Source organism: Podarcis tiliguerta (genome assembly GCF_965153285.1).
Source record: "Podarcis tiliguerta genome assembly, chromosome: 13".
In the NCBI taxonomy this organism is placed as follows: Eukaryota; Metazoa; Chordata; class Lepidosauria; order Squamata; family Lacertidae; genus Podarcis; species Podarcis tiliguerta.
The window spans coordinates 1,678,063-1,690,732 of NC_139546.1; the positions used below are offsets into that span (position 1 = coordinate 1,678,063).

The window sequence follows — 12,670 nt, forward strand, 5'->3', positions numbered from 1 at the left end:
TTGAAATGGAAAATGGAATGCAACATGGAATAACTCAATAGTTTTTTTCTTACTTAGTAACTGGTTTGTTGCTATTGGTTTATCATACGATGGCTATGCATCATAGCTGATTATACAATTTAATTTAAAATTTATAATGAAATATTAAACTGGAGGCACTTGTTCCTTTCTCCAAAACCTTCATCTCCAGGACCATTTTTACATAGCTTGCCATTTAAGAACTGAGTTGTGCTGCAGGATGGTGTATCAGCCACTAGATATGAACATTTCTAAGATAAGAAAATGTCTTTATAGTATCTGCTCACCAGACATGCAAAGACTGAGAAAGCAAAGCTAGTCTTGACACGGCTGGGACTCCGCCTCAGGGCCACGTGGAGAGTGGCAGGTGATGGGGGCAGCAGCAAACAAATGTTAGGGCCTCTGCAGTCAGAGGAGCTGGCTGAGCAGGTACCTGTTTGCAGATGTTCATTTAGCTTCTTCTCAAACAATGCTTTATTCTAAACCAGCTTCAGTCTGATTTGAGAACTAGCTATGTTCAACTGGCAGTTGAAGCCCAAATTTCCTGCAGGTGGGTGGTCTTTCATGTCCCCCGCATTGCCTATGGCAAAATTGGGGGGAGGGGAGAGATGGTAATAATGATGATGATGTTTCTGTCTCTACACAGCTCATTCTGCCAGTAAAAAGACAATCCAAGATACTTGCTTGCACCCACAAAGGGAGGGAGTCAATGTGTCTCTGTGCCCCTCTGTAAAATGCTTTCCCATTAAAAACAGACATCCTAGTTCAAGAGCATCCTAGGGCTGCTTTGCAGCATATGCAACGGTGAGTTTTTCAGTGTGATCCTAACCATGTCCTACTCAAACACAAAGCCTATTAAATTCAGTTGGACTTTCTCCCAGATAAATGGGAATAGGATTGCTTAGCTCCGTTCCTTGAGAAGAAAGCCTGTTAACTCATTGAAACTTACTTCTGCACCATGGGCTGTGATCTTATGCACATTTACTTGGAAGGAAGATGACAGCCGTATGGAGTTTGGGATGAGTTTGGGGCAGGGAAACCAGTCAGTCAATTCACCTCAGGTTAAGACATGATCCCCACTTCCTCGCCACCCACAGGTGTGGGCAGACAGCGTGGAAACGTGAAAAAGCAGTGAGGAACCCAACAATGTTCAAGCTCAAGCTGAAACACAGTGGGGGGCGGGGGAAGAAACCTGATCTCCCTGTTTTAAGCTGGTAATGCCAGCCTCTTTCTCCGACCAAATTAAAATCCGATTGCCTCTTTCTGGACGCTCACTCAGAGGCCGCCTGTAGAAGTGTCCTGCATGCCTACTCGACCTTCATTTCCCTGCCAGGGGACGAGGTGGTTGTGCTTTGAGAGAGCGCGTTGGAAGGGGCTTTCGCACAAGTAGACTGAGGAATGTGATCTGAGGAGAGGTGACCTCCGCAAGGCGACAAGGACACTCGACCCTTTCCTGCAAGGCAGGGTGTGTGGGTGTGCGCGCTGGGTACACTGGCTGACCCGCACCTGCCCCCCCCCCCATGTGTTCTTTCAGTGGCTGGGGGTTGTCTGAATGCCTGCTATGTTTCTAACTGCTTGCCACGGAACTGGAAAATGTTCAGCCACTTATGCTGGGGCGGGACATTGTCTGCCCAAAATAATCCAGCTAGCCTTTTCACAAGTAAATTATAGGAATGTAGTTTCACAATTGTCTAGGAAGTTTATTCCGCTGATCATCTTACATTTTGCCTACTCTCTAGATCGTTACTTAATATTTGTGATCACGGCTGATAGTAATATAACTGTTAAATGTTTTTTTCTGTTGAAGAAATTTTGGTTTCTTCAGAGGATGTTTGCTAGCTAAAGGGATTGCGGCGGAGATCTCTGGCGTCACTTTGTGTGATGTCATTTCAGAATTTCCCCCGTTGCGTCCTTCAGCGCTTCCGGCATATTGTGTCAAACTACTAGCTAGATTGTGAAGTAAACTTCAGGAAAGTCCACGCCCTGAACGAGGAGAGATTTCTGCTCGCCTTGAGAGCACCTTTCCCTGCCTCTTTGGGCAAGTTCAGAGCAGGTCTCCGAGAGAGGCGCCGTTCCCACAGGCCGGATCCTGCCCTCGCACAGTGTTCTAAACAGGGAAGCGCGGACCATTTTCTTTGGAAGCGCAGACCCTCGGGCTTCCCAAGAGAACTGCCTCGCGCTCTTCGGAAAGCTCAGCCCGTGTTGCCCTCGCCGGCCGAGGAAGCGCTCCTGCGAAGGAGCCGCGGCGGCGGGAGGATCCCTTTCCCGAGCGCTTGGCAGCGCGGCCGGCCGTGTCGCCTGGCAGTCGCCAGGAAGGAAGGAAGGGAAGAAGGAAGGGGCGGCATCTCTGCTCGGCTCCCGGCTGCTCGTCTGGGTCCTCCTTCTCAGGTGGGCACACGGGGAGGGGGGGGGGGGACTTCTCCGCGCCCCGCCTCTCGGGTCTCCTTGCCCGGCCGGAGGCCTCCGGGGGGGGGGCGGCGACGAAGGCGAGAGCGCGCTCGCTTTGGTGCGTGGCCGCGCCGGGCGAAGGGCGAGGAGGCGCTTCCTTGCCGGCGGGCCCGGGCGGCGAGGCGGCGGAGCTGGTGCTTGTCCGCGCCGGGCGCACCTGCCGCCCAACCCTGGCCAGGTTCCTTCCCCGGCCCAGAAGAGCCCGAGCGGCGGGCGGAGGAGGGCGCCTCGCTCGGGAAGAGGCTTCGAGGTCTCTTCTTGTTTTGCTATGGGATCCGCTGGGCAGCCTGCGCTTCGCCGCAGCTCAACTCCGCTCCCCCCGTTCAATAAGGGAGGAAACACCAGAGAAAGGCACATCTTGCAACATGGGAACCGGGCTAGTCGTGTCTTTTGTGTTTGGCTGGATGCGGCTCTTGCCCCGCTCCGCTAATCCCACTTTGCTTTCAGCAGCCCAAAGGGAAAAGATGCAGCCCCGCTGATGGTTGCTGAAAAAGCATGCTCACTGTATTTTAATTAACTTGTGGACAGAGCTACTGTTGCTCAAAGCACCTCCATTAAAACAGGCTTCTCACGGACTGGAGCAGGAAAAGAAAAGGAGAGGAAGGGAAGGGAAGCGGACACCTTTCATGCGGGCAACTCCAACTCCTTACCTGACTTGGAGCAACTCCCATTGGAGACAATTCGGAAACTTCCATTGCTCCAAAATGCAGCAGTATTACTGGCTGGGGTTCCACGCAGACCCCCTGTAACTCCTGTTTTGGTTGCTATTTTGTTTCAAAACCCAATTCAAGGTGCTCAGATTAGTGTTTAACTCCCTAAACCACGCAGCCCCAAAATATCCGAAAGACGCTTCCTTCCCTCCTACAAACCCTCTTGGGTGCCCAGACCGGCAGGGGGAGCCCCCTTGGTAGTTCCAGCACTCTCCAGACTCTCAGCGGGGGGCCTTGGAGAGGGCCTTCTCTGTGGCAGCCCCTAAGAGGCGGAGCTCCCTCCCTACAAAGGTACATCTGCCAACCTCATTATACAGGTTTCTGTGAATGCTGAATGCTTACCCATTGACACCTGAGATGTATATCTGCAGGCCCCATCTTATTTTTGGTAGTTGCATTTTTAATTGTAAGTTTTTAAGCTGCATTTTAAATTGTAACTTGCCCTGGGACAATACAGTGAAGGATGGGTAAGAAAGTAAAATAATGAGAGCAATCATAATACTGATAGTAACCAGTAATAATAATAATCTGTTTCTGTCTATTTCTGTAGCTGGCAAACCATCTTGTTCCTTATACAATTTTTCACAGTGCTGCCCCATGTGATTGTATATGTCCCATTTCTTAAATTTCCTTCCTCAGAGTCTGACTGAATATCATGGCTTCTGGGGATGCTGTGGAGAAGACCGTGAACACATCTTCCACGTAAGAAGTGAATCAAGTGCTATTTAATAGGTTTAGGTATAAATTGCCTCACAAATTGTGGGAGGGGGGAGTAGGGGGACATTGCTTTCAAACTTCCATTATATTGCTATCACACAAGTGGGGGTGGATAAGGCAGGACGTGGGACAGGGACATCTGCTTGCTATTGTGCCCTTTCTTCAATTGCTCCGCCTGTTCTTATACTTACACTTACTTGACTTTCAAGTAACCTTTAAGAACATGATTTATTGCTGCGAAACCTTTGTTTTTAAGAAATCTTGTCTTGATTGCCTTCTAAATAACAATCATGCAGTTGTGCCCATAGAAATGTAATTCTGCAAACAGCAGATCAATGAATTAGGGAATTTTGCACATGAGGGCTAGAAAGTATTCAGGCCTTTGTTTGAATGGATGTGGAAGAAGCTGTGGGATTGTGCCTGCTAGCCTTACACCTTAGTGCAATCCGTGTAATGTCTGAAAGCACCTACATGCATATTAACTATGTACACACAGATCTCCCATACATCACGTTGTGTGTGCATAGAGAGCATGGTCAGCTGGCGTGACGGATATAATCCTGCTCCCTCATCACTCTGCATTCTGAAGGGTAGCTACAAGAAAGGAGATCCCAACTAAACCGCCCCACAACACACAAGATGCCTCTGAAAGGAAAATAAGCAATCTTTACTAATTTTGAGATGCTGAACACAAAAACGAGGGCGGGGGGTGGGATCTGTTGATTGGTTCCTGTTTAGAAGATGCAAAGATGGTCATGCATAAGCAACTCACGCCACACTGAGTACAGAATTTCATTTGGTAACACTGCATTTCAAGCTTCTGGTTGCGACATACAGTGCCATCTTGCACCGGCTCATCAGGTACACCAGGACCAATGGCCTGCAGCTGAGTAGTGCAGCTGAGTCATGGCATTGTGGCTTCATGATTGCAGTGTGGCGTAATGGTTAGAGTGTTGGACTAGGACCTGAGAAAGCTGGGTTCGAATCCCTACTCAGCCATGAAGCTCCCTCAGTGACCTTGGAGTCAGTCACCATCTTTTAGCCAAACCTACCTCACAGGGTTGTTGTGAGAAGGAAATGGGGAGGAGGAGAACCATGTCAATAATAATAATAATAATAATAATAATAATAGTGGTAAATAAATAACTAAGCAATCATTAGTATAAAGCAAAGTATCAACTGGTGAGCAAGTCATTTGTGTGACTTTGTGGGCTACTCTCCCGTTTACCCTGCGTCACAAGTGATCCCTGCACTGTAAATCCACCTGTAGTGATGCCTCGTAAATGTGTTAATAGTGCAGATAACTTTTGTTACATTTGCGGGGAAGTGATATCTGCAAGCCAGAAAAAAGGCCATCACTCCAATGGTGAAAAATGCATATCAGCTTTATTCTGGATGGCGACAGAACGAACTCCAGCCCATCTCCTTCCCTTCTCCAATCTGGCTGGTTCCTTCACTGAGTTCCTAGGCAGGCTCAGCTGAGTTAGGTGGGCCCAACTCCACTCTTGGTAATACGATATGTGAGACAATTCTAAACATTCAAGGCTGTGATCCAGAAGAATCCTCATTGTCCAGACGTTTAAAGATGCTTGTTCTGCTGCTATAAATTCATACTAAGTTTCTCCCTTCTTTTGCCAGGGAAACCCCCATTCGTGTCCCAAATCAACATCTTGAGAAGATGAGCGATGACATCCTGTACCATTTTGCTCTGGGGACTGGCACCCATGACTTCCCTGCCTTGTTTGGAGATGTAAAGGTTTGGAGATGCAAATGGTGCTGGTGACAACAAGGTCGCAGGGTTGATCCCCATGTGGGGCAGCTGCACATTCCTGCATTGTCTAGTGTGAATTGTTAAAAGGTGTCTTTGTAGCATGAACAGGCTTTTCATATTTCTATTTTTTAAATGTTTTTAAAAATGCATTGTTAAATATTTCCATAGTTAATATTCTTACAGTTTCCTCTCTTTGATCTTGCCTAGTTTGTGTGTGTTGGAGGAAGCCCTTCGCGAATGAAAGCTTTTATTACCTACATAGCTGAAGAGCTGGGAATTGGCAGCCCAGGCCAGGACTACCCCAACATCTGTGCAGGAACCGATCGTTACGCGATGTACAAAGCAGGGCCTGTGCTATCCATCAGTGTAAGTGGGCCAGATATTTGTGGGCATGCAATACATTGTCTATCAATTAAAACTGAATTTTCTCTTTTAAAAATATCTCTAAATGATCATTAATGCATTATTAGATTAGATTTGTATATAAACAAACTGCATATGTACAATTGACAAAGGACACAAAACTGTGGGCTAATGGGGGCTTTGGGCTTGTGCTTTGTGTTCCTCTGGAGCAGCCTTTCTCAACCTGTGGGTCCCCAGATGTTGTTGAACCACAACTCCCATCACCCCTAGCTAGCAAGGCCAGAGCTCAGGGATGATGGGAGTTGTAGTCCAACAACATCTGGGGACCCACAGACTGAGAACCATTGCGGAGGCTCCAGGACAGGGCAGCCTCTCACAGTGGAGAGGTTCCTTCCTTTGGCTTCCAGGCAGAAACTAAAACCATCCAAGGGAGCTTTCTGGCATGCCCAAACTCAGCACTAACCAGGAACACTGTCAGGAGACGGGTGATCCTTAGCACTGGGCTCAGGAAAGCATTCAGATGTGCCAATCAGCTCCCTGCAGAATGCTGTTGCGCCCAAACTCAGCGCTGAATAACAGAGAAAAATCTCTTCCCTTCCCTTTTAAGCACAATCAGTCTTAAAGAGGAAGAGGAACAATGATCACAAGAAATTTTGCATGTAAAACACATATTAGTTACTATCTCATCACATTTTCTTAATGGTAAAAATGGAAAAAAGAAAAGAATAAAGTTAAAGAATATAGATTTTTCTTTACATTTGTTGAGATGGAAAAAAGCACATGTTTTGTGGTCAACATTACACACTAAACCAATGTACATTTTATTTTCCTAAGCTCATCTGATTTTCCTCCTAACATAAAATGTCTTGTCAGTTCACCAAATGATAAGGCAAAGCTATCAGTACACTAAAGGGTCATTAACCTGTTCTTTATTTTCTTGCAGAGGTGCTTAACTGAGCTTCAGGGGGCGAAATCCTGAGTCACCTTGCATGTCATACTTCTGATTGTTTTTATTCACATGTAAAATGCCATTGTGAAAACCTGTTGCCAAATGATAAAATTTGGGGAAATAACTTTAAAATTATATAGAACATGCTAATAATATAATAAAATGAAAAACGAGCCTATTGACATTTTCATGGAATTACCCAGGAATCCATGAAAATATTCCCAAATTAATTTACAGGTGGCATGTTACACCCATTAAATTGAGTGATATACGGATTATATACGGATTGAGTGATATACCAAGAATGCTGGAGAGGCTATAACACAAAAGGAACTTTCTACCACTTGTGATGGGATTGCTCTACAGTCAATCAATTTTTGCGAAAGGTATTTGAGGAAATTGGCAAAGCTGAAAGCTTCCATAGTTGTGTTGCTATTTCTGTTTGATAATCAATATGCTGATATACCTTACAAGGTTTTTGATAACTTTCATGTTAGTGACGGCTTACCAACTGATTGCTAAACACTGGGGAAATGGCCTATTTCTAGATGGTGCACTAACCTTTGGCAAATGGTCCTGGCTGAGAAATTAACAGGTAGACTAAAAGCTCTGAAGGGTTTAAATAAAATTGCCTTTGATGATGCATGATGTTGCTTTCTTGCTGGTGTGAATAAATGTAGCCACACTATAGCTCCTCCACTTTTGGGAGAGACCCTTTTAGTTAATATACTTGACTTCACATTGTACACTCTTGCAACCGCAAGTCTCTTTATCATTAATATTTGCTACTATGGTTATCTGCAGACTGTATTTTGAAAATCTCCGAATAAAAAATGGCTTTAGTGCAATATTTTCTTTCAGGATAAATGCTTTGCTGGCTTCCTGCTTCAATGCTTCAATATAATAGAAGGTTGTAACCATCAAAATAGTTATTTTCTTCCTTTCCCACATCCCCACAATAACCTAGAACAGAATGATTTATTCACTATGAATTTTCCCCACCCCCCTTTTTTCATTTCAGCATGGAATGGGGATTCCTTCCATTGCTATCATGCTGCACGAACTCTTCAAGCTGCTGTCTCATTCCAAGTGTTCCAATGTAACCATTATTCGTATCGGCACATCTGGGGGAATAGGTATTCCTCATGACCTTACTACTTTAAAGCAAAAAATGAAATGAAATCACAGTTATTGGTTTGTGAGCTCTAGATATAATGATGAAACATATATTTGAAATGTAGGTTTGGCACCAGGATCTGTGGTGATCACCAAGCAATCTGTAGATGCCACCTTCAAACCTCAGTTTGAACAGTTTGTTCTGGGAAAGCCTGTATATCGTAGCACAAACCTAGACGAGGAACTGGCTCAGGACTTGATGGAGTGTGCCAAGGAACTGGATCAATTCAAAACAGTCTTTGGGAACACCATGTGCACTCTGGATTTCTATGAAGGTAAGGCTGAAAGGGTGCAACCATACTCATGAACAACAAAGCAAAGGAAACAGAAGAGAAGCAAAACATTTAAAACGTTCGCTAAACGTGTGCATTTAAAAACAAAACGGAATAATATTGAAACAATAAAATCAGAATATTTGGATAATTAAACCAATAGTCCCCCACAAGTCTGACCTAGTTTACACAAGCAGAATCTTGATAGGTTAAAGGAACAGCTTCACCTTACATTTTAGACTACATGTGAGGGGATTATTCTCATAGTTGAATGCTTCCCCATGAAAAATAACACATATAACTGATGGTGTGGCTTAATTCTCAGAACTATGTTCTGATCTGCACATTGGTCCAAGTAGGGTGGAGGGAAATGGGATGGTTTGGTCCCAAATGCAGAGTGAGCCGAAATCTTCCCCAGCCATACAGTAGCTCTGGTTCCATCCATTGGCCAAAGTTCAAGCGGTGAGCCGGGTATAGCTGATCAGGCAATTCAACTGCATGGGGTATTATTGTAGAGATTTCATTGCATGTATTAAAATCTGCATTTCATACATTTGTAGGCCAAGCTCGTCTTGATGGTGCAATCTGCTCATACACTGAGCAAGAGAAGGCACAATATTTAACGGCAGCTTACGAGGCCGGAGTCAGAAATATTGAGATGGAATCTTCTGTTTTTGCAGCCATGTGCAATATTATAGGTATCAAAGGTAAGCAGCACTTGTGTCCAGTCTTACATAATTCACTAGTTTCAACAGTCAATAGTTTATCATGTAATTCATAGCCACAGAGGAGTTTTAATACTGATCATACATGCTGAGTATCTTAATGCTTTAGTATAATTTTTAATCAGTAATTCCAGGTGCAATCCATAATAGCTTATCTAAGGCTGGAGACAGACAATAGTTTGAAAAGTTAAGTCTGAAAATCTTGGCTCAGTTTTTCTTTCAAAGCTCTAAGCCTCTTGCCCTACATTCCGAATCCAGAATAACAGCATATTTCAGAACTATTGCTGTGTCCATTAGAAATTCTCTTATTTTGACCAAAACATGCATCACAGTTCATGTTTGATGTTTCCAGCTGATTTGATGCCACTTTCAGTTTATACTGCTTCTTTCTCTTGCTTGATATTTATGATTTGGCCCTTTTCTGGTCCTAAGCAGCTCATGTGGGATGCTTGATAATCTCCCGTTACCCTTAATATGATCTCAGTCAAAGTTCAACATACTTTTAGGTTTGAAGGTGAAGAACCTTTAACTAGATCCAAACTTCAGAACCACAGAAAGAAAGCTTTAAAGTATCATATTTTATTTTAAATATAAGAACAAATCACAAGAGCTGGTTCTGTGGGGAAAAGTGAGGTAGCAGCAAATACACCACAGCAAAGATCTGATGAGTTCTGTCCTGCTGACCACAGCTCCCTGAGGAACAAAATAATCACCCTGTGTGCACAGAGGAACTTCCTTGCTCTTCTGTTTTTTGAAGGTGGAGGTAAAACAGCCTATGGGCTAGTTAACAAATGCCCAATTCCTGCTTGAAGGTTTTGTTTCCATTGTGAATTGGCTTTATCTGTCACTTTTCCCTATGTTTGACTGTTTCTTTGCTTGCTGGGTTTCAGTTCATCAGTTTCAGTTCATCTTATCCTGGGTAAAGTGTCCTTTCCCCCACATGGTTCATAGTGTTATTTTCAAGTAACCTCGTCTGTGTCTTGGTCTTGGGTTTTGTTTTATAAATGCAGGTGCTGTGGTCTGTGTAACACTCCTGAACCGACTGGAGGGCGACCAAATCTCCACCCCCCACGATGTGCTGGGTGAATACCAGAAGAGGCCGCAGATATTGGTGGGGCACTGGATTAAGAAACGTCTTGGGAAAAAGTGACCTTGCCATTTTTAGTTAGCTTTATACTGTAAATAAATACAAAACTCAACATTTCTTCATTTTTAATTCATGATAAATAATCTTGTAACTCAGGGGTGACAAGCTTTTTTGGGGCTGAGAGCACATTTGCCCCTGCTCAAGCTCCTGGGGATCACATTTCAACGTAGGCATGGTTGAGGTGTAAAAGTGGACATGTGTTTTGTTTTTTTTAATGGGCAATGTTAGAAAGCTTGGAAGGGCCAGAAAAAACCTTTTAGAATCACAGCAAGGAAGCCAATGAGAACAGTAAAGGGAAAATAATTTTAATCAATTAATTTATTGATTATAAATGGGAAAATAGCTTGGTTTTACAGAGTTCTAACCCCAGCAGATGTTTCTTTCTGGTGTATGAGGGTAAGCTCTACTATAAAAATGGATATACAGGCAAGGACCAATTAGCGTGTGTTCAGTTTTTACCCCACTGCACACATGTGCATCTTGGTGTCCTGGATGTGGCCAGAAAAGGGGTCAGAATGGGCTTATACACGCTCCGCCGTCACGTGTGATGAGCCAAAATGCAACCCCCATGCAAAACAGGGGTTGCCTGTATAAACTGAGAGCCTCTGGAGGTTAAAAAAGAAGAAGAGAATTTTCTTTCTGTTTGGTATGATTTTATTGTTTACGTTAATAATGCAGAACATAACCAGTCTTCGCCAACCTCCAGCCTGTGGATAGTACAATAGAGCAGGAATACATCCAGAGCGTCACAAACTAGGGGTTGCTGGAAATGCAGCTGACCCCCCCTTGCAAAATAAGGAGGATCCATGTTTGTTGTGTTGGTAGAATGTTCTTCTGAGTGACACATTGAGCATCAAACCAGCCATGGTTAAGTTGTGTAGCTAAATAGTTGGGTTTAGAGTTGACCATGAAAGGTCTAATTTCCAGGACTAATTACCAAAGATTCTTATGGGATCAGGATGAGTCAAGAGTTGGTTGGGAGAAGTGGAGGACATTCAACACTATTTGTTACGATGCCCTTTATATATATATCCCCTAGACAAAAATTCCTCGATTGCATCCTTTGCTCTCTTTCCAACCGACCTCCCCTTGAGCAAATCTATTTTGCTTGCCGGCAATAATGTATTTATTACTGCACTGGTTCCAGAATTTGTCTTGGCTGCAAGTGAGTTGAGAGCCAGGCACCAAGACAAGTATCATAAGGGGTGTGTGTGAGACGTGTAATACTTCACTTAGGCAAGAGTGATTTTTACATTTTTGTAAGTTTGCTTTGCTGTTGCTGTTGTTGAGTTTTAAATCAATTATTTGTATTCTACGCATTGTGACCAATTGCGACAGCCTTATACCTTTTAGTAATAAAGATCCATTCATTCATTGTGTTTTTAATTTTTTTATAGGCTTGTTGTAATTTCTATTAAATTAAATGTCTGGAATGTATTGCTGATGTCTCTGGCCCTCTTTTTGTCTCTTGCTCTGATTTTTCATGCCTCTTTTTGTGATGGTTTTTTTTTCTATGAGTGATTTTTCATTTTAATTTTGAAAAAGCATGTTAAAAATGTGGAAAAATTGGGAGGGGGGGCCTTTTGAGTACCACAGTATCCCATTGGTGGTTCCATAGGAGTAGTCAATAATATTTTGTGTTTTATTTTGCTTAAAGAATTACTAGTCATTTAAATAACAGATTTTCCTGCAGTGGAGGAGCGTTGTCCTTCCTGCTGACTCCACCTGGCAGGACGGGGCAAATTAAGTAACTCTTACCTTGATGGGCGGCGGGGGGGGGGGGCAGCTGCTCCAGTTTTGATCCTGCCTAGGCTCCCTGTGCAGGTTGTGGAACAGACTCTGCCTTCAACTCTCTTTTGCCTTTGTGTTGCTTGGTCTGTGAGCAAGAGAAAGATCCTGCCAGAGAGGACCTTTGGGGTAGTAACCAGCTTTATTCTGAGCACGGCACAAATCCCTTGTGGACTCCCAGCCTTCTTTTTCCAGCCAGTGCCTCCAATGGGCAGACTGGGGGAGCAGAGGCTTCCTGGCCAGTTGCTTCAGGGGTCGGCCCAGGGAAGAGGGCTGGGAGAGGGGGCTATCCAAATGGGGTGGGGGGAGAAGATTGGCTCAGGCAGCTTGTTTCACCTTCCCTTTCATCAATGCCAAGGCTCTCAACCCTGAGTTTGGCCAGTGGATTTGGCAGATTTTGATCCCAGAGGTCAAGCGGGGAACTTTGCCCATTCTACCTTTAAAATCAATGAATGAATGAATGTTTTAATTGATTGTATAGTTTGGGGAAAATAAGTTCTCAGTTTGGAAGGCTTCTGTTGTGTCTGTGTGTGTGTGTGTGTGTGAGAGAGAGAGAGAGAGAGAGCGAGCGAGAGCGCACACCCAA

The 12,670-nt window shown here is 44.2% G+C and overlaps 1 protein-coding gene across 4 annotated transcripts; it reads left to right on the forward strand.

Moving 5' to 3' along the window:
• The first annotated feature begins 1,518 nt into the window (after window positions 1-1,518).
• Window positions 1,519-11,733, forward strand: UPP1 (uridine phosphorylase 1). 4 transcript variants are annotated; one of them, XM_083407962.1, is made up of 8 exons: window positions 1,519-2,406; window positions 3,816-3,878; window positions 5,532-5,649; window positions 5,872-6,030; window positions 7,998-8,112; window positions 8,218-8,427; window positions 8,985-9,131; window positions 10,160-11,733. In XM_083407962.1, the coding sequence occupies exons 2-8, from the start codon at window positions 3,832-3,834 to the stop codon at window positions 10,297-10,299; spliced, it is 936 nt and encodes a 311-aa protein (XP_083264088.1). In that variant the 5' UTR covers window positions 1,519-2,406; window positions 3,816-3,831; the 3' UTR covers window positions 10,300-11,733. The 4 variants fall into 4 exon arrangements, with proteins under 4 accessions (XP_083264088.1, XP_083264089.1, XP_083264087.1 ...); XM_083407963.1 differs by having other exon boundaries at window positions 1,519-2,392; XM_083407961.1 differs by lacking the exon at window positions 1,519-2,406 and adding an exon at window positions 2,449-3,467.
• The last annotated feature ends 937 nt before the right edge of the window (window positions 11,734-12,670 follow it).